Source organism: Petaurus breviceps, unplaced genomic scaffold (assembly GCF_028583685.1).
Source record: "Petaurus breviceps papuanus isolate PSGF00001 unplaced genomic scaffold, PetGlider_PUasm1.0 191, whole genome shotgun sequence".
Lineage (NCBI taxonomy): Eukaryota > Metazoa > Chordata > Mammalia > Diprotodontia > Petauridae > Petaurus > Petaurus breviceps.
Genome location: NW_027185811.1, coordinates 3141825 through 3168422, shown reverse-complemented (window position 1 = coordinate 3168422; position 26598 = coordinate 3141825). Strand labels below are relative to the sequence as shown.

Below are 26598 nucleotides of genomic sequence, written 5' to 3'. Positions count from 1 at the left end.
TTTAGACCTTTTGTGGCCTAGAGAGCATCCATTTCGACCCTTCTCCCTCCTCGTTTTACAGGTGAATTCCAGGAAATGGAATGACTTGATAGAGACCACATAGGTAGTAAATAGAAAAATCAGATTCTTGATGCTCCCTAATTCCTTTGAGCATCTTCCCAAAGGAAACTGGATTTGTTATAAGACTAAGCTTCTTTGCCTCAGTTAGCCAAACTGTGGAATAATGGGAAGCATTCTGGATTTAGGGCCCACAGGACCTGGATTGGAATCTTGTCTTCATTGTCTCCTTATCTTCCTTACAAGACACTGAGCAAGTCACTTGGCTTCCATGGAATTCAGTTTCCTCTTCTGTAAAATGAAAGGGAGTTTGACCAGGTGACCTCTTAGTTCCGTTCCAGCTCTAAATCCATGATCATCCTCAACTTTTCATGCCTCTATTAATCCGTTTACCTATTGTGTCCCCATTCCCATCCCCAGAAGAATGTATACTCATTGAGGGAAGGGATTGGGGTTTGTTTATCCTTTTGTCAGTATAGCTCTAACACTTAACATTGTTCCTTGCTCATAGTAGGAACTTGATAAATGCTTGTTGGATTGGACTGAAAAGTAATTTAAAATATCATTTCCTATTATCAACTACATAGAATATCTACCAACCAATATTCAAGGTTTTTGAAGCGAGCACATTTTCAGGTGCTTGACAAAAGGCTGATGAGATTTTGTCTTTCTCCTTATATTGCTTAGTGAATACTTCACATCTCCCCAAGTGTCTCTAGGAATTCACAAAATATTCAATAGCTTGCTTTCAGTATTCTTGTCCCCCAAGTCACGAACCATTTCTTTAAGAGTTTTCTATGTGGTTATAGGTGCATTCCTAAGCCCAAGTATTATTAATAAGGCATATATCAGTACTTGAGCATTCAGCCAGGCATAATCAGTTCAAAGCAATTCTTCTGACTTGTAAAGGAAACACACTAAAAAATTTAATTATAGTCTGAAAACAAAATAAAATAAAAACTACTTTGTGGTTTCTCTCATGGTTCTCTGTAAAACCAGAGTATTTTGTAATGAAGATCCTGTGTAGAGAGTTCCTGATAGGTCTGCGCAAATGCATAAAACACCCCAAGTATGTCCCAGATGAAGTGCCCATAGTATAGCACTTCTCTGAGCTACACCCCTCAACTCACACATGTAGATTGGATTCCTTGATGGGAGTAGGAAGAGGGATGACTATTGTAAGGTTCTCTGTGTATCTGTGATTCTAAAACTATAGCCTACAAGCCTCAGCACATGTGCTTACCTTTAACATCCAGTAAACACATTGAGCCCAGAATAAAGGCATTTACTGAGATGTCAGGAGAACAGTTATAACAACGTCTCCCCTTACCCCCCCCCCAAAAAAAAACCCCTACAACTCTACACAGTGTCAGTGGGAAGAGGTGACACCTAGAAAGTACACTAGTAGAGGCCCAGGCAACTCACAGTACCCCCTGTGCTGCAGGACCCTGATGTGCTGCTCCCGGGTTAGTCATCTGGGCTTCATGAGCCCCTTTTTTCCCCATCTCCCTCAGCTCACCAAGCTCTTTCTGTCTTGTCCTCTACATACTGTCTTGCTTTTTAAAGACCACCAGGGGCATGGCTGAGCCTTTAGAAGGTCAGTGACTAGCTGCCCTTTAATTCCATCAGGTTTGGTCAAAGAACTTCTTTATACCTGACAAAAGATATAAAGGGATGTGGACTTCATTAAAGACCTAAACCTGTCTTTTTTACTTTCCTTTTATATACTGTAATTTTAGCAATGTGGGGAGAGAGTTTCCTAATTAGTTTCACACACACATACACACATACAATCCCATCATCATCAAGATAGAGTTCTTTGACATCATCCCTTCTAGGTGGCTGTTAGGAGCTTAGCATGAAATCAGCATGATGTACATTTCTTTGACTCCTCTGATTTCTAAGAGCCAAAGTGTCTCTTACCAAATCTTTGGGTTTGGTGAAGCTGTAGTGTGTTTCACAAATGCAAACCTAATTGTGGTTGAATTTTCCATGCCCTGGTGGGGGTATTGGCAGCTGAAAATTTATTAGAAGCAAATCTGTCAAGTTTCTAGACCAACATATAAGATGAAAAATATGTGAGGTGCATGTTGAATTTCCACAAGGACTTTGCATTTGAGTGTAGCTTTGAAGTTTTCTACTGCCATCTGCTGGTAGCAGTGACTTATGGTATTAAAGCTGTAGGACTTAAGGATAGGATAATATTCCTAAATCTCTGTTGCTGTTTCAGTAATTAGAAGGAACAATTTCATTAGTTCACTTAAAAATTCTTTTTAAAATTCCTCCTTTGTTGAAGGAGTAAGGCTGAATCTTTGATGTATTCTATATGGTGTTAAGTATATGGTGAGCATTACATCAATATTATAATGAAATCAGTAAAGTTATGTTTTCCTCGCTGTTGCCCATTCATTGAAGGCAAGGGATGAAGAAGAGAAAAATTAATCTGGGAACTGAAAAGTTGGATAAGAATGTGATATCTAATAATGAGATTTGGATTTCAGGGGCATAACTTAAAATGTGGGGATGACAGTTTCCTGACCAGAAATGGAGTACACCTTAGAAAGGCTCGTAAAAATGTTTGTCAGGTGCCCTGAAATATCTAATCAAAAGCACTTTTAAAAGGATGTGGGAGAGAAATTACTATCTACATATAACCCCAAGCTTAATGCCACAAAGAAAATATATGTGTGTGGGTATGTATGTGTATAGATAGATAGATAAAATAGGAATTGAGATGCCCAGAAGTTCACAGACCAAAAATGCAAGAAAAGAGTCAATAGTAAAACCGCTGGCCTTGAATGTTGAAACACAGATACTCAAAGTTTAGCAACAGACAAAAAATACCAGAGCTTCTGATGCAGTGGAACAAATTTGATTCCATAGGTATTGCCAACACTTGATGGGATGAAATCTATGATAGGATCATAGCTCTGGATGGGTAAATCTTATTCAAAACACACACACACACACACACACACACACACACACGGATTAGCACTATATTAAATAGAAATCATGTCAGGAAACCCAGAAACCATAGATAGAAAGTATGATGGAGAGTATTTGGGTAAAGGTGAGTGGAGAAAGAAATAGAAGTTATTCTTGTTGGCATATACTAAAGACCACCTGCACAGAGAAGAACAATCACTTAGGAAATGCCACAAGCCTGTCATCATAGAGGCACTGTACAATAGTATTGGGAGATTTCAATTACCTGGACACATCTTAGAGCCCCCTCACTCTCTGCCAAAAGTAGAGTAGTTAATAACTTTCTGACTTGCTTTGATGATAATTTCATCCATAAAAAGGTAGAAGAACCAACAAAGGGAAAAGTTTGGTTCTCAATAACAAGACAGAACATGTTGTGGGGTTGGAAGTGATAGGAACCCTAGGGGGAGAAGTAGCCACTTCCTCCTAGAGCTTGTCATGGGAAAGGAGAAAGAATTTTAATATAGTCTAACATGCACTGTAGTTTTGGAGAAAGCAAATTTCAGAGGGTTCAGGGGAAAAGATAGACAGGATTCCACAGAATAAAATGCTTAAGAAGTCAACTCAGGAATAATGGGAGATATTAAAGAATGAAATTGCAAAGACACAAAGGAAATAATTATAATGAGGAGGGAAATTAGGATTTGTCTGAAGAGCTCTCTGGACGCACGGGAAGCATGACAACAAACTCAGAATTTTGTTTTCAAAAAGGAGTGTATAGATGTAGAAACAAGGCCAGGTAACAGAAGATAAATTTAAGAGCATGACATGATCCTATAAAAATAATAGTAGAAATGCTAAAGCTCAGAATAAACTGAGGTTGGTAAGGGAAGCTAAAAGAGTTGGGTTTTTTGTTTTGTTTTTAAGAACTACTGGAAGGGGAAGTATGGTCTAGTAGATAAAGAGCTGGCTTCAAAGCCAGGAAGACTGAATTCAAGTACCTTCTATGACACACTGGCATTCTGATCCTGGATAATCCTGAATTTCTTGTGCTCTGGGCTATTCTCTAAGACTTGAGTGGCAGAAAAGATGCTGACTAGCATGGGTAGAGTGAATTTCCGTACCCCAAAGTTCTGTATACCAATGACATTACAGGTCCAGATCCCTATCCCAGTCAGTTTTGGTAGAAAAAGGGAAGATCCAAAAGGAAGTGGGATCTTTGCTTTTGATGAATAGGATGATGGGAACTGACAACAGAAGGAAGATAGAGCTGTTCAGTTCTTACTTGTTTCTGTTTCTTCAGTCAGGGAGAATGAGCTTTGAACTAGAGATGAAAGAACAAAAATAACTAACAGAGAGTTAGTTGATGCCCAAGATAAGTAAGGATGTAGTAAGAGAACACCTGTGAGCCACTTGGTTCTTACATGATTGCAGAGCCAGTTAGCAATTTTGAAAAATGTGAGGTACCACAAAATTGGAGAACAAATGTCCTAATTCTCCTTCCCTCCCAATCTTCCCCCCCCCCAAAAAAAAAAAAAACACAGAGTCTGCAAGATATAGGCCAGTGAGTCTGCCTTCAGTTCCTGGGGAAATTCTAGAACAGATCGTTAAAGAGATAGTTGGTCGGGGCGGCTAGGTGGTGCAGTGAGTAAGAGCGCCGGCCCCAGAGTCGGGAGGACCTGGGATGAGTTCGGGCCTCAGATACTTAACACCCACACAAAAAAACTGGCCATGTAACGTTGGTCAAGTTACTTAACCCCAGTTGCTTTAAAAAAAAAAAAAAAAGAGAGAGTTAGTTGGTGAAGATGGAGAAAGGGAAGCAGTGATTACCAACAGCCAGCATGGCTTCATCAGAAGCAGATGATGCCAGACTAACTTAATTTTCTTTTGTGATGGGATTATTAAGGTAGTAGATAAGTGAAATGCTGTGGATATAATTTACCTAGATTTTAGCAAAGCTTTTGATAAAATGTATTGTTCTTATGGGGAAATGGAGAGTTTTGAATTAGACAAGAATACAGTTAAAATTCATAACTCTTTGGATGTCTAGGCTAGGAGAAGAATTGGTAATGGTTCAAGGTCACCATGACTCTCTGGTGTTGTACCCTAAAGGATTTTACTTAAAGCTATCTAACAGTGGAGTGGGCTGCCTCTCCTTGTAGGTTTTCAAGCAGAGGCTGTTGAATGACAATAGGAATTCCTTTTGTGTAAGGGTTGGTCACTGAGACACCTTCCAGGTATCATATCCTGTGAGATCTATCAGCTTTTGTCCAGTCAGGTAAAAACAGCACACCTCTTTCATGTTTAGCTTCTTAATCATACCTTTTCCTCTTTTATCTCTTAGCCTAATGGACCGGGAAGTGGCATTGCTAGCTGAAATGGACAAAGTAAAAGCTGAAGCAAGTAAGTAATTTTAATTAAACTTTTTAAAATTGTTAATAACAAGTAGAAGTTACATACTTAGTATACAGAAGTTGATTAAAACTTTACATTGAGGTTTCATAAGCCTCAATAGATCTACAATCTCGTTGATAAGGATACTCCTTCTAAGAGTGTAAGTCCCAAACCATTCACACCTTCTCAGCCTAGACAGCTCATATCCATGTCATCTTATAAATCTTTAACAGGGGCAGGGGTCCACCTAGGACCCCCAGACCTTGCCATTACCCAGCATTTGACCTGTGTTTCATGTTGTCTCCCCCAATTTAAGTATGAAATGTTAAGAATGTTTTTTGAGAGCAAGCGCCATCTTGCTTTATCTCATTGCATCTCCAGCTTAGTGCTTGATACATAGTAAGTAATAATAAATGCTTTTTTTCTTTATTCATTTACCTAACTTACTGATGACTTTCCTGTAGGTGTGTTACCAGGTAATTCATTACCTTAGCACTATTTTAACACACATGCTGTGCAGTATCTCCCTCATACTATACATTCACTCTCATGTGCTAGTGAAATTCTTTTAAATTTGACTCTGAGCAAGATTTAGGACAGAATTCTGGTTTATGTTTATGCTTATATAGTATCGCTTCTGAAGACCAAGAAGTTAAAACTTCTTCCATCAATGGCCCTTCAGAAGGATTAGAGGCTTCAGACCCTTTGGTACCAGTGTTTTAATCTAGATGGGGGCTAAGCCAACTGATGTATTGCAAAGAATAAAATTTCCAGGGTTCAGTCTCTTAGCAGCCTCCCTTTTTCTCTTCAGTGGAAATATTACTCAGTAGACAAAAAAGAGCTGAGATGCTCAAGAAGATGACTGATGTGGCTGTTCGAATGTCAGAGGAACAGTTGGTAGAGCTTAGAGCTGACATCAAGGTAAAGGCATACTTCTCCTTTCTACTCATCTTGTAAATTTCTTTGATTTATTATTAACAGCTAGCATTTTTATGGTATGCTAAGGTTTACAAAACCCCTTTACATGTATTATGTCATTTGATCTTCACAACATCCCTGTAAGGTAGGTATTATTATATTATCCCTGTTGTATAAATAAGGAAACTGAGGCTTGAGAAGTGAAAGTGACTTGCCTAGGGTTATACACATAGTAAATATAAGGCAGGATTTGAACACATGTCTTCTTGACTCTTGTGTTCCAGCCTTCTATCCACTATGCCATCTAGCTGCCTCAAATATTATGCAAAAATATGTGATGTGTTTTGTAGAGTTTTTAGTTTCAATTTCATGGGAAAAACTAATATTTTACATTGACTATCATTGAAAAAGAAGTCTGTTTATGTTGTTAACTAATCTGTTTATAAAAATCACAGTTTCCATGTTTGGGCTTCTTCCTCTTTTAGTTCCTTAAATAGAATAGTCCTCAGTTTAGGTATTAAGAGTTCTAAGAAAGCTTGTTGGAAGGTTCCTGGCTTATTGTAGAGTTAAGCTCTCTAACTCTATAGCAATAATAAGTACAACCAGTCATAGAACATAGAGATAGTATGATTTGACTTTCCCTGTGCTCTCTTCCAACCCTTTAGATTTATTGAAATATTCAAAAGGAGGATTGTTGCTGTGGAGACTTTGGAACAGCCTCTGTAAATTAAAATACAAAGTGGTAGTCTGGGTACAAAAGCCCGTCTTGTTTCTCAGGTGCTATAGTGTGACTACTTATCCAGTCCTACTTCTGGCCGAAATTAACTTAATTTTGCACCTTTTCCTGTATAACTAAAACCACAGTGCAAATTCTGCAAAAAATCTCCCACTCATTTATACATGTCAGTCCCATTCAGTTCTCTGGCAGAAGATAGAAACCTCCTTGGAATTGAATAGATAAGAAAATCTGGCTCTGGCAAGGCTTCCTCTATTTCTCCTCCTGTGTGGCTTAAAAGCTTCTGGAAATATTTCTGCAGACTCACTAAGGATCTGTCTCTCTCTCCAAGTTTTTAGTGTGCTGAAATAGCTGCTGTGCAGTTAACGATATTAGAACTCAAAAGTGCCTTAAATCAAGCTCACTTTATTTCCCTTACCCCTGTTAAATCTTTTACCCACATGAGTACTAGAATTTGTTTTATAATTATAAAATTGACAAGAAATCAACCTAGTTTCAAACTACCTCTTGGGAATAAATGTTACCTCTTAATTAGGACTGATATGTGCTATTTTGTAATATGTAAGAAGTTAAGAAATATGTAAATTGTTCCAATTAATGCATTTTATTTCCCTCTAGAATAAAATGTAAACTTCTTTGGACTTTTAAAGCCTTTAGTTACCTGACCCAACCTGTATTTCCAGTTTTATTATATATTATTCCTCTTCCCATACTCCCATTTCAGCCAAATTGACCTGTCAGTTCTTCAAACTGTGGCGTCCTGTTTCCTGTCTCTGTGCCTTTTTGGTGGTCACCTCCCCATACTTAGAATGTATTCACGCTTTATCTCTGCCTTATAGAATCCTTCCCTTCCTTCAAGGTGTAGTGTAAGACTGCTTTTTACACCTTTGCTGTTCCATTCTCCTTCCCCAACAACTGCTAATTCTCTCCCTCTAAATATCTTGTTATATTTGGTATTTATTATGTACATTTTTATTCCTTTTTTTAATTGTATGTTTTCAAATAGTCTAAAACCTACATTCTCTCCTTCCAACTCTCCCCCTCCCATTTGAAAACAGAAAAAAAGCAAAGTCTCCACTACAAACATATATACTTAAGCAAAACAAATTTTTGCATTGGCCATATCCAAAACAACCCTTCTCATATCAAGAGTAGGTAGCATGTTTTATCATTAGTCCCCTGGAATCATGATTGGTCACTACATAGATTAGTTTCTTAATTCTTTCAAAGTTGTATATTTTTACCTTATTACAGTCACTGTATAACTTGTTCTCTTGTTTTTGTTCACTTCACCCTGCATCAGTTCATATAAACCCTTCATCATTTCTTACAGCACAATAGTATTCCATCAGATTCTCATTTTGTCATTTCAAAAGGATCTATAAATATTTTTGTATATGCTTAGAGTTTGTTTTGATTAAGAGAATACCTCCTTTAATCTACCCTCCCTTTAAGTCCCCCTTCTCCCTTCCTGCCTTTCTTTCCTATTTCCCTGTTGAGTGAAATGAATTTCTGTACTCAATTATGTATGTGTATTTTGCCATCTTTTGACCAGTTTAGATGAGAATGAGTTTTGTGACAGTCACTCCCCAACTTTATTTTTGTATACATGTCTACCTATGCACCCTGATTTTGTGAGATAATTTTCCCTAACCTTCTTCCACCCTTCACCCCCAGTGTATTCATCTCTTTTCCTCTCTTTCCATTCTTTTCTTAAGATCATCAAGACATAATATAACTGGGGTGGCTAGGTGTAATATAATGCCAAGGAAACGCAACTTCCCAAGGTTCAGAATACCAGCATAGGTGCTCTCCATTTTACTCAGTGACAAACCAAGAACAGAGAAGGTCAAAACATGACATCATTCAAAATACAGCATTTACTAAGTGTGATTAAATAATCTCCAAGTACTACCCCACCCCAGGACCTTCCATTCATTCAATCAATCACAAAGTCCCTGTTCTAAATACTACTCCACCCCTAGGCTGTACCTCCATTTAGTCCATCACAAAACCCTTCTTCTCAAATGGAGATTAGTTTCCAAACATAAGTAAAGTACATTCATTTGTTCAACCATAGAACACAAAAAGGTCAAAAGTTCCCCACCCCTGGATCACAATTGAATCTACCCCAGTTACATCAAGTTTAAGCACAGCACTTAATACCCAAATGGAGGTCTTTTCTTCATCTTGACAGAGGCAAGTTCTCAGCAATCTTAGTTCCTGGGGAGACAAGGCTTAGCAAGGCCACAAGATAAATTGCCAGTCCCTTCATTAATTCATCCTCTGTCTGTAGAACAGTCCTAGAACCCCTGAAAACATTAGCAAAACCCTCTCCCAGGATTTCTGTAAACATACAACAAGAAAATCCTTCTTCAGGGCTTCTGAACCAACAGAAAGGTTCCCAGACCCCTGCAACAACAGCACTGTCCTTCACCAGTGGACAGCATTCACTCTCTTGTCTGCAGGACAGTCTCAGGAGCTCTTAGCCAGGTTCCAGGACTTCTTCAACAAAAGGACAGTATTCACTCTGTCTGCAGGACAGTCTCCAGACCCCTGCAACAATAGCACTGTCCTTCACCAGTGGACAGCATTCACTCTCTTGTCTGCAGGACAGTCTCAGGAGCTCTTAGCCAGGTTCCAGGACTTCTTCAACAAAAGGACTGTCTTTCACCAGTGGACAGATCTGGCAAAACAACATCAAAACAGACAGACAAAGTACCAGCAAAACAGCCATGTCTCCTCAGTCCTTAGCAGCTCAGGGGGCAGGTCTCAAAAGTCCAGGGCAATTCAAAGTGGCCACCAGCAATTCTCTCAGTCTCTCTGCCTCCATGAGGTGCTGCTTCCAAAAAGTTCTTCTGCCTCTCTCTTGTCTCTCCAAATCTACGTCACCAGCTCCTCCCAGTTTAGGACTTTCTTTTCACATCAACAAGTCCATCCCACAGGTGGGATTAACAAGCTCTGGGTTTTAACACAATCAATTTGAAAACCAAGCCAATACAGGGGAATCTTTATATTCCATTACTATCACACTAGGTGGCACAGTGAGTAGAGCACTGGCCCTGGAGTCAGGAGGACCTGAGTTCAAATCCGGCCTCAGACACTTAACACAAAACTAGCTGTGTGACCTTGGGCAAGTCACTTAACCCCAACTGCCCCTCCAAAAAAAGGCAAAAAGAAAAAAAGACATAATAGAACCACTCCCAGGGCTTTCTAATTAGACTCCCTCTGTGACCCTGATAATGATTGGGTTCAGAGGGCACACATGTATCATCTCCCCATATTATAATGTAAGGAGTTTAGTCCCTTATGGTTATTTACTCATGTTTACCTTTTTAAGTTTCTCTTAATTCCTGTGTTTGAACTTTATATTTTCTACACATCTCTAGTCTTTTCATCAGCAATAGAAGTCCTTTATTGTATTAGAAATTCATTTTTTTTCCCTTATTAGGATTATACTTAAATTTACTGGGTAAGTTATTCTTGGCTATTCTTTGCCTTCTGAAATAGTGTATTCCAAGTTCTTTGCTCCTTCATAGTGGCAGCTGCTAAATCATGTGTCTCCTCAGTACTTGATTTCTTTTTTCTGACTGCTTGCAGTATTTTTCCTTTGACCTGGGAGCTCTAGATTTTGCTATAATTTAGTTCTGGGTGTTTTCATTTTTAGGTTTTTTCAGGAGATTGATTCTTTCTATTTCTACTTTGCTTTCTGGTTCAAAAGATCTGCACAGTTTTAAAATTTCTTAAAATATGATGTCTAGGTTCTTTTTTTGGTCTTAATTTCAGATAGTCCAGTGATTCTTAAATTTTTTTTCTCTTCTATATCTTTCAGGTTTAGCTGTTTTTTGCCTTTTCTTACATTTTCTTCTATTTTTCAAGTCTTGTGACTTTGTTTTAACTTTTCATTTTGTTCATAGAGCCATTGACTTCTAATTGGTCCAGTCTAATTTTCAGGGAGTTTGTTGCTTGGGCAAAGTTTTGTACCTCTTATGCCAAACTTAAATTCCCTTTCCAATTCTTTCTTTCATAGCTCTCATTTTCCATTTTTTTCCTCTCTGGTGCTTTTATTTCATTTATAAAAGCATTTTAAACCTTTTTTTTTTTTAATTCTTGCTTCTTCTCTTCCAGGAATTCTAATTGAATTTGTGCACAATTTTTCTTTGAGCCTTTACTTGCAGATGTTTTAGAACCATTTTCTTCTTCTAGATTTGTGTCTCTAGTGTCCCTGTCACCATTTTCGAAGAGGGATTCTTTTTTTTGTTTGCATATTCTTTCCAGCCGACTTCTGGACTTTGGACCTGATGTTAGTTCTGGGTTCTGTGAACTTCTGGAGGGACTGATTTCTCGGGATATTGAGAGTTATGTTATTCCGGTTTCAGGAACAGCTGAGGCTTAAGATCTGTCTGAAAGCTTTCAGAATGGTGTGATCCAGGGCAAAGTCTGATTGTTATTCCCTTGATTTGAGTCTACAAATTCTGACCTGAATTTGGGTCTGAATAACAAGATATTGCTGCTGGATTCATCTACCATCAGCCAGCTGGGAAGCTCTTCAGATTCACAGTGACAGAACTATAGTTTCCTTTTTGGCCTGCATTTCTTCTCCAGTTATTCCTCTGCAGGCTTCAGACTGGACTAGAAGCTAAAACTAATACACCCCCCACCTACTCCACCACCACCCACCCCCATTCCTAGGGTTAGAATTTATACCAGTGCTACTTACTTCTCTCTCAGTATACCACCTGAGACCTAGGACAACTCCTTACCCCAAGAGTGCCTACTCTGGGCACACAACAGAGCTACCATATGGTGCCCATTCCTGTTGTGGTACCTCTGCATGAGTACTGGACTTCTTTTTGCCCTCATCCACAACCTCTCCCTGCCAGTGCAGAGGATACTCCCTATAGCTGCTCCCAGTCAGACACCATCTGTGTGTCCATAGACCCTTCTCTGTTTCCCTGTGCAAAATGAATCATGACTTTCTTGGATTTCCCCATCAGAATTCAGTCTGGTGCATTTCCTAGATCTGTTTAGAAGTAGGGGAAGTAGAACTTGGTATACTGCTTCCCGCTGCTCCACTATCTTGGCTTTGTCCTTCATATTTATTCATTATATGCAGATTTATACATATATTGTCTCTTCCAGTAGAATGTAAACTCTTTGAGAGCAGGGATTGTTTCATATTTTGACTTTGTATCCCTAGCATGTGTCACAGTACCCAGCACTAAGTATTTAATAGAAGATGCTTAATAAGTGCTTATTGATTCATTGATTGGTTTAACTAACCTGTCAGATTGCCAGTTTTAGGTCTCCGTCACAAAAGAGTCCAATCACATGCCCTGAAGCTTCATGGATTCAAGGCATTTCTCTGTTGAAAGCACCTAATAGCAAAGTCTAACATGTAAATGGCCATTTGTTTCACCCACAAGCCCTTTACTTCATGATGCCAGTCTGTCTCTAAGGCTTTTACCCAGGGTGGATATAACCCTACATCTCATCTGTGCCATTAATGAGATTGTGAATGATTACAGCATTTTTGAAGCTCCATTATTGTGTTAAATTGGTTTGGGCATGTTTGTATGAACTGCTTCTTTGGAAAAGAAAGAGAAGAGTTTTTTCTTCAGGATAGAACAATAGTGCTTCCTTTGGATATTGGTCAGTTCTTCCCCACATCTTTTTTGAGCTGTTCAACATTCAAGTTTGGGTCTAAATTTTACAGCAAAGATTCCCAGGAGACTAGTTTGGTTTTGATTTGGGGACTGCCTTGAGGGGTTGTCTTCACTTCCCATCATAATGGCAGGCAACCTAAAACTGTGTTGAAGTAGACCCTTCTATTCCTTCACATATCAAAGTTTACTTCTCAGGGATCACTGAGTTTCCATAGGGCTATGGCTGGACCAAGGGAAAAATCTTCTGAGAGGATTAAATTGCTTGTAGCAAAAGCTGTACTACTCATTTACAAAATGATTTTTTGAATAAATAATTTACTGTCTCAAAAAATCAAAGATTTCTGAACCATAGCTTGTAGAAAGTAAAAGTGAGATGCAAATTATCCCTTAATAATACTGCTTCTTATAGTTTTCTGTTTGTTTTGCTTCCCAGTTCATTTCACTGCCTCTATTTCCCATGACTCCCTTGTAGCTAGTGAAATTCAGCAAATGTAAACCAAGGCAATTCTCTCTAAGCAAAATAGCAGTTTATTAACAGGGCATGAACCTATTAATAAAGGGGTCTAATTAATGACTGCCTCAGTTTCTAGGCAAAAGACCTTAAGAATTGAAGGTACAGTTCATTCTTATAAGCATAAAACAAAGAACAGAGCAGAGTAGGTTAAAAAATTATACAGTTGGGGTGGCTAGGTGGCACAGTGAATAGAGCACCGGCCCTGGAATCAGGAAGAGCTGAGTTCAAATGTGGCCTCAGACACTTGACCCACTTACTAGCCTTGTGACTTTGGGCTAGTCACTTACCCCAACTGCCCTCCAAAAAAAAAAGGAAAAAAAAAGAAAATGATAGAGTTAGTTTTAGGGTTGACAGCATCATGGGAATGAGGGTAACATGATTGGTTACATTAAGGAAAGTGGGCATACCCACACATGGGATTAGGACTACATCTCTCTGTCATAGATGAATGCTTTGTGGATTTATGGAACTCAGCTGCTTCCTGAAGCCATATTATCATAATGGACCAGGGATGTGGACTCACTGGCTCCTAGTGGGCTAAGAACACCTTTAATTGGTCAAGAATAAGCATAGATTGGGGCAGCAAGGTGGCACAGTGAGTAAGAGCGCCAGCCCCAGAGACAGGAGGACTTGGGATCGGGTTCCAGCCTCAGATACTTAACACCCACACAAAAAAACTGGCCATGTAACCTTGGGCAAGTTACTTAACCCCAATTGCTTTAAAAACAATAATAATAATAAGCATAGATGGGACCAGGTCAGCTTGTGTGCTTTTAAGGATAATACACAGATGTCATGGAGTTTCTCAGGAACTGTAAATATGAGAAATAACAAACTTCCTTGGCACACAGTGATTTATAGATGGTGCCAGGATAACAGTTCCCTTAAAAAAGTGTTTTATGAGAGTATTGAACTTCTAAACTTGAGCTCAGTTTTTCTTTAATTAACAGTGATCAATAGGGAGAATAAACTGATATCTTAACTTGTGAGAGAAAAATAACTTTTGAACTCATGAGTTTCTTCACTCAGACAAAGAAGAGGTTTAGGTTTGTTATATGAGGCTACAAAACAAAATTATTTACAAGGTAGAATCATATATAAAATATAGGCTCAAACTTACAAAGTAAAATCATATAGAAAATGCATAATCAATATATGATTTTGACACCCTCCAATAAAGTAGAAAAAATGAAAGGTGACCAGTGGCGGAAAGTCAATCTCATATGTTCTTTTCTCCTTTCTCTTTTCCTTTTGATCATATTGAGAACTTCTAACCTCACATGAAGTATATAGTTCCACACAGCCCCCACCCCTACTACCCTCTGTCCTTTGTCTAAGAATTTTGCAAAAATGAGTTCAGTTTCAGACCTCTGGTAGTAAATACATTTTTGGACATAGTCATTATTGGGATTTTGTTTTACTTAACTATGCATATTTGTTACAAAGTTAATTTTTTCTTTTTTTTCCCCTGAAATGGAAAGGAAGAGATGAGTGAAAGAGGGACATAAAGTGATAAAATTCTTCCCCCAAACCTCTAATAAAAATGTAATGGAAGAAAAGCTAGAAGGAATCACAGACAAACAGGGACTCTGAAGCTCTATGTTGAATCTATTATGTACTTTAAAAGAAAAGCAAGCTCTGCATAGTAGAAATTAACTTTTTTTGTATGCAGTCCTCTCCTATTCTATGGTATATATGGAAATGCTATTTTTATTTTGTGTTTAAGGATTAAAAAAAAAGGAAAAGGGGGCAGCTAGGTGGTGCAGTGAGTAAGAGTGCCAGCCCCAGAGTCGGGAGGACCCGGGATTGGTTCTGGCCTCAGACGCTTAACACCCGCACAAAAAAACTGGACGTGTAACCTTGGGCAAATTACTTAACCCCAGTTGCTTTAAAAAAAAAAAAAAGGAAAAGAAAATAATAAAATGATTTACTCTTCCTACTGGAGATTGTGAACTTTGAAGCAAAACAGAGAAAGGATATATAGTAAACAAAATATTATTATGACTTTGTGTGGCAATGAATAAGTTCCATTTAAATTTTTATGTCCCCTGAATAGTTTCCCTTTCCTTCTTTTCAGCACTTTGTTAGTGAACGTAAATATGATGAGGATCTAGGACGGGTAGCCCGGTTCACATGTGATATTGACACGCTGAAGATGAGCATTGATTCATTTGGACAAGGTGAGATGGTGAGACTGTTGGTGCTAAACTAGGGTTGGTGATAAGAAAAAGTCCATTGAGTGGAAAGAGGGACAAGGTATGAAGTGTTGGTTGAGTCTGAAGTCCTGGTTTCTTTCTGAAGTGACCACCAGAAATCATACACCAATGCCCCTTAAACCTGCTAGAGGGGACCCCTACTAGGTTCCTTGGAAACCACCTAATAGGCCCCAGTAGTAAAGAAATGTTTTACCTGTGTTGCTAGAAGCATGCCACAGATTCCCACGGATTCAGGTCTGTTTATGTTTGTATCCAAGGCTTTGCTAAGGGATCATGGCTTCACTTCAGTAGGAACAATACTAAGGCTTCACTTCAATAGGAACAATACTAATAGCACTGCACCCCCTTAGAAACATATTCTGTTGCTAGCAACCACATTTTCTATAAAATTATGTCTAACAGAAAGCTCGCTGCTGTCTTTCCCTCTGAGAGGCAGTCACCGGCCGGTTAATAAACACTCCTATCAAATTATAATTGGTTTCGCTATCTTGCTTTCTCGGTTGTCCATTACACTTTGCTGGAATTCAATAACATAAAGCACTTAAATTTTCTTTACCTAAATTTATTCATCTATAAAAATGAGGCTGTGATGGTCATGGAATTTGGCGTGATACAATGGAAATGAATAGAATTTAGACTTAGAGAAGCTGGGTTTGAAACCTGGCTCTGCCACTTAACTACCTGTGTGACCTTGAACCTACCATCTTACCTCTCTGGGCCTCAGTTTCCTCATCTGTAAAATAAGAGGCTTGGGCTAAATAACTGCTAAAGTCCTTTCAAGTTCTCAAACTGTAAGCTTTAGTAAATGCTTTTAGCATCTGGTGTGAACATTTCTTGATCGATAGATGTGACTCCTCAGGTCTTTCTCATTTTCTGTGACAAGAATTTGACTGGAGATCCTTTTAGGTTTTTTGCCTTAATGATAATAAGAGTTAGTGTTTTTATAGTCCCCTCTATGTGTCAGGCAGAATACTTTGCAAATGTCTTATTTGATCTTCACAAAAATCCTTTGGAGGTAGACGCTATTACTATGCTATTGCTATATATTATTACTATATGCTGTTACTATTGCTATACCTATTTTGAAGTTGAGGAAACTGAGACAGACAGAGGTTAAGTAATTGTTTGAGGCCAGATATGAACTCAGCTCTTTCTGACTCCCAAGCCCAATGCGTTACCTGCTATGCCATCTAATTAATCCTAAAGATGAAATATTGGACCTGGTGCCCTGTTGAAGGAAGAGTCAGGAATCTAGGTCTGTAATCCCTGATAATTAGGAATCTGAATCAGGTGGATTGCTTGAGTTCAGGAGTTCTGAACTTTGGTAAAACTATGCAGTGTCTGACACCCTTGGAAGCAAGACTTGCCAAGCCATATAATAGGGGCCAACTGGCCAGCTCAGAAAAACAGAGCCAAGGGGCAGCTAGGTTGTGCAGCATCTGGAGTCAGGAGAACCCATGTTCAAATCCGGCCACAGACACTTAACACTTAATAGTTGTGTGACCTTGGGCAAGTCACTGAACCCTAATTGCCCTGCCTTCCCCCCTCCACAAAAAAAATAAACAACAGTCAATTAAAGGTATCATGCTGATCAGTAATAGGATTGGGCCTTTGAATTGCCACTGCACTTTCATCCTAGGCAAGCTAGGTAGGCCCAGTAGTAGACACAGATCTTCTTATTAGTCCTGTATTAAAAACAGAAGTCTGGGAGAAATTTTCAAATCATTGAATAAAATGCTTATTTGGAATCTCCCTGTCATGAGTTTATTTCTATTTTACTTGGAACTAGGAGTCATTTTTGTAAAGAAGGAAAGACTTTGGTAAGATATATAAAAATTGTGAAGATTATTCCTACCCAGCTTTAACTCCTCTGTTTTGTTCCTCCTTTATAAAAATGTGTATTTTATAATGTTCCTTGCATAGGAACTTTTAAAATTATTTATTTTTAACATTCTTTTTTTTTTTTAATTTTAAGTTCTAGATTCTTTCCCTCCCTCCACTCCCCTACCCATTGAGAAGGCAAGTAATATGATATCAATTGTACATATGAAGTCATGTAAAAACATATTTCCATGTTAGCCATGTTCTTGCATAGGAACTTGAGAAAATTGCCTATCTTCCTATTTCCAGATTCAGGTACTAGAACTTAAGTCCACAGGAGGGAAAAAGGTATTTGCCAATAGTCACTAGTCAGATACGAGAGGGGGGTGGGAGGAAAGAGTACTACTATTCTCAGGTCTGTTCTTTGGACCTAGAGCTCCTCCTCAGTATTATAATTATTATTTATTCTCCACAGAACAGTGGAGTATGTTCGTCACAAGGCTTTCTTACCCATATACTCTTGGAAGGTATATGTAAGGAAGACAATTCAGTTTTTAAAACAACTATTAAATACCTATTGTTTGGAAAGGAGGCAAAGAAGAAACTCTTCCCTGGGAATCAGGGCCATAGAATTTTTGCTTTAATACCTCAAACTGTTTTTCCTATAAAATGTCATCAGACAGGGTTGGTTTTGGTTTTTTTCCCTTAAACTTCTCATTGAGAAGTGAAGAAAGGGAGAACCTTCATCACTGCATGCCATTGAACACGAGCTGTTAATGTTTGCCTTCTAGTGTCCCATCCAAAGAACAGCTACTCAACCAGATCCCGGTGTAGCTCAGTTACAGCTGTGTCGTTGAGCAGCCCCAATGATGCAGCTGTTCCCTCCAGTTCCACCTGTGCCTCTTCTCCTAGCCTTACAAACGCCAACAAGAAAAACCCACCAACAGGAGAGATGCCTGCAACCATAGCAAATCCCAGCAGCCGGTCCTACCAGCCTCATAGAGAGGTAACTCGATGTTCCCTGTTGAGTTTGGATGAAAAGCCATTGAATTAAAATGCTGACAACTGATAACTCAAAACCACCCAGTTTTCAACATGTGTTTAAGCCTGATTTCCTTCCCTCTTCACACTATTCTGAACCCCAAAAGTCCCACGTAGTTACAGAGGGAGCCTTTGGTACCTTCTCAGCCACCAGCCAGTAGAGGTTACCCGTTGCCAAGTACTGCTGCATTTTTCATTTTGGCAGTCATCCTTGCTGTTGTGGGCTGAACTGCCCATTAATTACTCACAGTGGGAATTATGCACTGATCACAAAGTAGACAGGCACCACAAGTGGCAAGCCCACTAGAGAGCAGTAGAAGACACCTCATTTTAGTCTTTTTTTCTGAAAGCAACTCCCTAACAGTATACCACAGGGCCAGTAGAAGAAAAGGGAAATGATGGGGGAAAAGCAATGACTTGAAAGTTGAAATCAGACTCGGTCTTTGAGGGAAAAATTTTATCATTTAGTTTGGAGGAAAAACATTTTAGAAATCAAAGTCAGTGTTGTTGTTGTTTTTAAATTAAGAACTTTCAGCATGTGTGCCAATCTTGGTATCAAGGAAGAGGATAACTACTGTGCTATAGGCTCTTTGGGTTCTAGTAAAAAAAGATGCCCTCATCCATTATGTGTCACTTTGTGCACAGAAGCATGATCTTTAATCTCAAGTCTGTGGTATAATGAAGCACTCTGTAATAGTTTTAATTAATACCAAATAGGTGGGTATGCTTTTTCCAAGTTTCTTCAAATTATAAAAAGGTCAGGACAATGATATGACACCCATCCATGGTAGACAAGAACAAATCCTAGAACGTCTTCCTTTGGTAGTATTCTCTTCCATACCTTCCCCAGCCTATATGGCTAGAGGAAGTGAGTTCAAAAAGAATATTTCTTGGTTAAAGCAGAGGTTGGGGATGGTACAGCAAGATTAATAACACTTAGTTTTCATGGATTCTGATGCGTAGTTTGGGTTGGGGTGATTGATAGCTTTCTGCTAAAAAAAAATCTTAAGAGATACCCAAGTTCCAACCTGGGCATTCCTAAGTAGCACTTCTAAGGACAAGCCACTGTTGCTAATATTTATTCAAGCCTGTCTTCTTTGTTTCCAAGGTGTTGCAGGGGAATAGGAGAGGAGGGCAAGGCTACCGTCCCCAAGGCCAGAGATCTAATGGCCCCACAAACCAAGGGCGACATGACAACATGGGCCGTTACCGAAATGGCTCATGGTATCCACCTGGGTCCAGGTATCAGAATGCTCCACAGTCTCCAGGAAACACAAATGAGCGAGGCCAGGCCCACTCAGCAGGGATCAATGGAACTGGAACCATCGTGGAATCAAGCCAGCCCAGCCCCTCATCCAAAAAGGGGCGGTCAGGCCCAAACACCACTGAAAATAAGGGGCTCCCTCAGCGCAAGCCCAGGGCCTGCCAGCCTGAAGCAGTGAACTCCTGAGGGGGGTCCCATTAGGCTTCTTTCTTCAATGCAATTCAAATTGATAACTGGACTATAGGAAACTTGTAGTTAGGTTTAATAACAAAGAGAAGTTTACATTCATCATTTCTGTGCCACTCTAAACATTTTTTGTCTCTTCTTCCCTCCTCTTCCCATTCCCTCTTCACTTTTTTCAGAAGGGAAGCTGTTTTCTCCCTTGTGTTATCAAGTAAGATGGATCAGTCTGCTTGGTCATTTTCAACCGGGATCAAAGGCAGCTGTTGTTAAGTCTGCCTAAGGCAAGCAATCCCCTTGCCCAACACCCCATGCCTTCTCTAGAGGCCTGAATCATTGATTCCACTTTGGGGGCTGGATTCATGAGGGGTCCAGTCAGAACTCGCCCTATTGTCTTTCTAGTCCAGGCAGATGCCACAAATGCCTTCCAGGGATAGCTAAAGGTGTAAACACTTTGTTGGTTGGAAGAAGAAGAATCTCGGGCACATATGGGATTCTGCCTCTGTTTCCAATGTGTGCTGGAAACCCAAATTGGGTTTTTTGTCTTGCTTGGCACCATAACCTAGCCTGCAATCTCTTTTCCAAAAAAGTAAAAGCCTTTCTTCCTGTGATCTTAGACTAAAAACCAGGAGACTGATGAGAAGTCATATAAGTAAAGTATAAAGAAAAAAAGTTTCCACGTTTTGATGTGGGGGGGTGGTAATCTTTTTTCTTCTCCCCATCTCCTAAATTTCATTCTGATCCTGAACTAAATTTATAGGAGCATAATTAGCAGTGCTAATACAAGGTGTTACCCATCAAAAAATTACTACTGTCACTCTTTATAGTTGTATAAATAAAAGCAATCACATAAATGCTCCCACAGTTGGTGCTTTACAGCAGCAATCGACTTCATTTCATTGTTTCTCTTCAGACCTGCTGGGGTAGAAGTCTTTTATGTGGTTTGTTCTAGGCTAAAATGAGGGTCTCTTATTCCCAGTCATCTTGATCATCTGACCTTAGAGGCAATCTAGTCCATCCCAAAGAAGTTAAATAACTTGCCACAGGTAACAGTACTAGAAGGGGCAGCTGGAAAATTTCAGCCCAGGTCCTCCAGATTCAAAGTCAGTTCTCTTTCCATGGTATGGCATTGCCTTGTTATCTGATGCTTAGATTAAAAACCAGATTAAAGTGTGAAAGGTAAAATAGCAGATCCACTTGTTCTCTGTGGGAAAAGGAGGAAAGAAAAGTTAAAGGTGACCTTTCAAAGGAGAACTTACCAGATTAGAAAAATCACCTTCACTGCCATTCCTCCCTAGTCATCAAACATTAAGCCTCTGCTGTGTGCCAGGCACTGGGCTAAATTCTGGGGATATTAAAAAAAAAAAAAAGCGCAAAAAATAATCAAAAACAGTCCCTGCTCTCAGGGAACTCACTTCCTAATCATGGAAACAACATCAAAGACAGACACAAGAGACTGTGTCAGAGGAGCAATTGAGGGCTATTCTGGCCATCCTTTCTCATATTCCATTGCAGGAAGAATGAGCATTAACAGTGTAATATAGCCCTCCTTGTACATGAGAGAAAGCCGTAGAATCCCCTCCCAGAGCCAGTAATTTTAAAAGGATGGAACTTTTTTGTTTCCCCTCAAGTCTGAAATACAAACTACAAGTAGCCACCTCACAGACCTTAGCCACCACTACACTTGTGGCCAGAGCTGAACTACTGAGGTTACAGTTGGTTGAGGGACATGTGTGCATGTGTTTATGTACACACACATGTGTATGTGTGTGTGTGTGTGTGTGTGTGTGTGTCTGTGTTCACTCACTCGCTCACATAGAAAAAACTAAAGTCTTTGTCTCAGGGACTGATCTTAGATCCTAAGAGCACTGTCCCCTCCTACTTGAATTGTAGATAAGCTGATGTCCAATTAGCATAGCAGCCTGCTAGGTAAAGTCTTTCCTGCTTTTCTGAACACTTCCTCATCTTTGCTTAAAAAAAAATCTGATTCTATAATCAGACCAGACCTTGAGGGATTATGTAGCTTCTTGGTCACTTTATGAGAGTTAAACTAACACGTGAACAAATGAATATCCATGTTTGTTTCAAGTTATCCTTTAAATTGAAATGCTTTTGTCCTGTTTCAGAATTAAATCTGCTTTGAGGAAAAGTTTATAATAACAAATTCTGAAAACCAATTTAAAATTAAAACCTGGCTCATCTAATGTCACATATCCCGTGACTTTACCCCCTGTGAAGATTTTGGCTTTTGGAAAAAAGTATGAAATTCTTAATGGTTTAGAACAGCATTTCCTAAAAATAATGTAAAATATATTCTTGGTACTACCCAGAATCCTTCCTTCCACTAAGAAGAAGGGAATATGTATTTTATATAATATGCAAGGCACTGGCACAAATATTATTACAAATATTTGATCCTCACAATAATCCTGGGAAGCAAGTGCTATTATTAACCCAATTTTTCAGTTTAGGAAACAGGCAACAGTTAAGTGACTTGCCCAGGGTCACAGCTAGTAATGTTAGAGGTCAAATTTGAACTCAGGTCTTCCTGACTCCAGACCCACCACTCTAGCCACTGTACCACCAGCTACCACTAAGGAACTTTGCCTTGCTGGCCCTAAAACCTTCCATTCAGAGATTTTGTTGTCCACTGCCCAGAGCCTATTTAGGCTCCAGAAATAAAACAGAACCTACATTCAACAAGAGTTTCTGTATTCCTCTCTGACACATGCAGGGTACTGTGCTCAATCATAGGAATGCAAAAAAAAAAAAAATGAAGGGAGGGGAAAGTGCATTACAGGAATAGAGGTAAGATTGTACAGAGAGAACAGGTAAGGAACAGAATGCCAAGCAGTGTATGAAAGGGAATAATATGAAATCAGCCCCCAGCCTAAGAATGAGCTTTTATGTCCTAAATTGAGTTTGTATTTTATTGGAGAAGCAGTCATGATTCCTGGATTATTGGGAAGGGAGTCAGGGGTTGGGGGGGAGGTGAGAGAAAGGGCATGGTCAGACCTATACTTGTAGATGTATCTTCACAGTTCTGTGCAGTGTTGGAGAGAGGAGACAATGGAAAAAGGAGAAAGATCAGTTGGGAAGAATTACCAGGTAAGTGATGGGGGCTCTGCTGCTTGGGTAAGTAATCTGAAGGGAATGAAGATGAAAGATGTAGAGATAAAATGGACAGCTGGTCAGTTGGTTAACTGTGGGAATGAGGAAGGGAGAAGAGTTGAGAATGAATTAAGTTGCAAACCTTACTAACTGGAAGGGTAGTGTCCTTGACAATATAGAGAAATTTTGAGGATAGTAAAGTTTAACAAGGAAGATGAGTTCTATTTTAGACATGTTGAGTTTGAGATGCTAAGGGAACATCCATGTAAAAATGTACTATGTGCAGTTGCTAAGGCAGGACTGGAGCTCGGGAGAGAGGTTAGAGCTAGACATAGAGATCTGGGAGTCATCTGCAGAGATAGTAACTCAAGCCATTGGAGCTGATGAGAAAGTACAGAAGAGAGAAAAGGGCCCAGGACAGAACCTGTACTTAATGTTAAGGTATGAAGTTGTCAGGCAACTAGGAGCAGAATCAATCGGGAATAGTGTTAGAAAAGCTCAGGGCAGAGGGAGTATCCCTTAGAAGGAGCTTCACAACTATTCCATCTCTGGTCCCATGGAAGGGGCTGAATGAAAGCTGTGTATGTATTTGAAGAGAGAATATGCGAGAATCTAAGTGCAAGGGATCTTAACTTTTTGTATGTGTCATGGCAGTCTGGTGAGGCCCATGAGCTCAGAATACTGTTGCGGGGGCTGCGGGGGTGTTAATTCATAATTGAAGAAAATGCTAAATTTCAGAGGTTAGTAAAAACAAAATATGATTTTTTTTTGCCCCATTCAAGTTCAGATGCCCTTGAAATCTACCTACATACCTCTTGAGGGTCTGTAGACGCCCTGGCTAAAAACTCCTGCATCTAATGCAATCTGGATGTAAATACATGGCATTTCTACAGTATCCCCCCAAAAGTGGTCATCAAACCACTAAGGGATCTCCAGTGAGGAAGGACTTACTACCTCAATGCAGCCTGTTGCGTTTTTGAATAAATGTAATTGTTAGAATATTTTTCCTTTCATCAAGCCTTGATCTGAACCTCTGCCACTTCTTTTTTTCCTACTTCTGCCTTCTGGGGGGCCAGTAAAACAAATTTAATTCTTTCACATAGTCCTTTAACCACAAAGGCAACTATTTTGTTTCCCTACTAAGAGAAGTCTTCTATTCAAGTTGAACACCCTGGAAGTCCTTCAGCATCTTGGCTGTGCACCTCTGAACATCTCTTGCTATGTGCTCTTCCTAAAATTTTATTTCCAAACTTGAACATAATTGTCCAACTGTGGTTTGATCACAGAAGAGTACAGTGGGACTGTTCATAATAAAGCTTACAAAGTACTTCAAATTTATTATCTCACTTGATTCTCACAACCTTGTGAGGTAAGTGCTATTATTACCCCCATTTTATAGATGAGGAAACAGGCCTAGATAGGTTAAGTGACTTGCCAAGAGTCACACTACTAGTAAACTGAGGCAGGATTCAAACTCAGGTCTTCTTCAAGTCTAATATTCCATTGTACCGCTATTACCTCCCTTAGTCTGGGCACTATTCCTCCCATTGCAATTTTTTTTTTTTTTGGCTGCCATAACACACTATTGTCAAATAGTTACTGAAACTCCCACATTTTTTTTCACATAAACTTTCTGGTGATGCTTCCCCTATTTTATACTTTTGAAATTGATTTAAACCTAAGCCTAAGATTTTACATCATCCATTTTAAAGTTTATCTGTAAGCATTCATCTTAATAGATTGAACCCAACCTTCTAGGCTGTTGAAATCTTTTTGGATCCTGACATCTAATGTGCCATCTATGTCATTGAGTGATGGATAATGTCAACAGCACAGGATCAAGAACAGACCCCAGGAGCACATCACTAGAGTCCCTCCTTTCAAATTGACATAGACCCATTGACTTCTCAGAATTTGACCATTTGAGCAGTTTTAAATCTACCTAATTACTACCATCTAACCCACATCTCCATCTTTTCCCCAAGGAGAGTATGAGAGGCTTTGTCAAATACTTTGCTAAAACCTAGCTGAAAACGCTGCAACCCTAGCCACCTTCTCCCATACTGCACGTACCTTCTTTCCTACTGCTGGTCCGTCCCACCCGCCTCAACCAGATAGGAGGGAAAGTGGGTATGTTTCTAAATGGTCCTAACTGCCATTTCCAGGTCCTTCCTGGAAATATACTACCACTCAGTAATCTCTTTTCCTCTTGAGTTTCTTGCCATCCAAATATTTCAGAGATCCAGATCTTAGTAGAAGCTATCTTTTAGACCTGAGGTAATTCTCCCTCTTTTCTGGAGCTCAGGACTAAGCAAATGGTCTCCCTTTCTACGCCTCTAACACCTTTGTTTATACTTCAGCTTTACCCTTACTTCCCAGTTGGTCAACTTCCTCAGCTTGCGATCAACACCTTCACCCAGTCACACAGGCAAGGATGGTCATAACCTTGATCTTACCCACTAGTATTACAGCTCCGTCATCCATAACTCAGTAATTCCTTTGACCATAATAACCTGTTTTACTGTCTCTGTACTTAACCTTACTAGACCTATTCTATCATCTCTGCAAGTTCCAGTTACTCTACCCTGCTCTCCCTTTCCTACCTCCAAAACAACTTTACATTGTTATCAACCCTTGAATCTCCCTTTCAAACCCCAGCCCACCACCTCCACTGCTGTTTGTGTACTGTTAAATGTTGTTGGAGAAATTAATACAATTATGCTTGGATCCCCTTTTTGTTACCCAAATCTCAGCTGGGCCTCCACTACTGCACAGTAATCCTTTTATTCTTTTTTGATTGACCATCAAACTAGCTCTTTTTTTCTTCTTCTTTCGTCATGCTACAGAAATACTCCCCAATTCCTCATTTCAAATCTGTTTTTTAAAATCCCCATTTTCTTTCTCTTTGCTTCAATCTCAGTGAATAAGGTGGCCCTTCTCATCAATGCCAACCTGTCTACTTATGAACCCTTGAACTCATCCCCACCTGTCTTCTTAAGTACCTTGACCCTTCAGTCTTCCTCTCTTCCTAATTTTTGCTTTTTTTTTTCTTTTTGGAAAGAAACTGGAGTTAAGTGACTTACCCAAAGTTACACGACTAGCTTTTTTGTGTTAAGTGTCTGAGGCTGAATTTGAATTCAGGTCCTCCTGACTCCAGGGCTGGTGCTCTATTTACTGTGCCACCTAGCTGCCCCTCTTCCTAATTTTCAACCTCTCTTTATCCATTGGCTCATTGAAAAAAAAAAAGCCTGACTTCAAAGAGCTTATAGTATAACCAAGGAAGACATATGTATATATACAAAGCAATAGATATGTATACATACATACATACATACATAAATGTAAGCACCCATTTCCATACATGCATAATGAGCTATAACATTGCCCACACTCACCTGTAGGTCACCTCTCAGCCTGCCAGGTAAATGATTACCATATTCATTGTTATCACTGTAGTTCTGAGTTAATACAGGGGTATATTTGGATGCTTCTTCATTAATTACTAAATTATATCATCTCTATCTTAATCAATTACTTCAAAGCCCCAAGACCAGCTTATTCATTCAATAAACTGGAGAACCTTCTTTCCCAAAGTGGTTACTCATATCTCCTCGAAACCCTTAATCTCCTATGAGTAAATGCCATTCAAGTTATTTGATATATGATATATTAACAATCTAATAACACAAATAATTATTTACAATGTTTTATTTGTAAGAATGATCACAGCCAGTCACTTCTAACCTTACTGT

The 26598-nt window shown here is 39.3% G+C and overlaps 1 protein-coding gene across 2 annotated transcripts in view; it reads left to right on the top strand.

Moving 5' to 3' along the window:
* SPATS2 (spermatogenesis associated serine rich 2) overlaps positions 1–20616 on the top strand; it is a 164312-nt gene extending 143696 nt beyond the window's left edge. For both annotated transcript variants that reach the window (XM_069092612.1, XM_069092613.1), the window contains exons 9-13: positions 5330–5388; positions 6191–6300; positions 15291–15393; positions 18042–18256; positions 19400–20616. In XM_069092612.1, the coding sequence (XP_068948713.1) occupies positions 5330–5388; positions 6191–6300; positions 15291–15393; positions 18042–18256; positions 19400–19741 (829 nt within the window). In that variant the 3' untranslated portion in view covers positions 19742–20616. The remainder of the gene's footprint in view (positions 1–5329; positions 5389–6190; positions 6301–15290; positions 15394–18041; positions 18257–19399) is intronic.
* The last annotated feature ends 5982 nt before the right edge of the window (positions 20617–26598 follow it).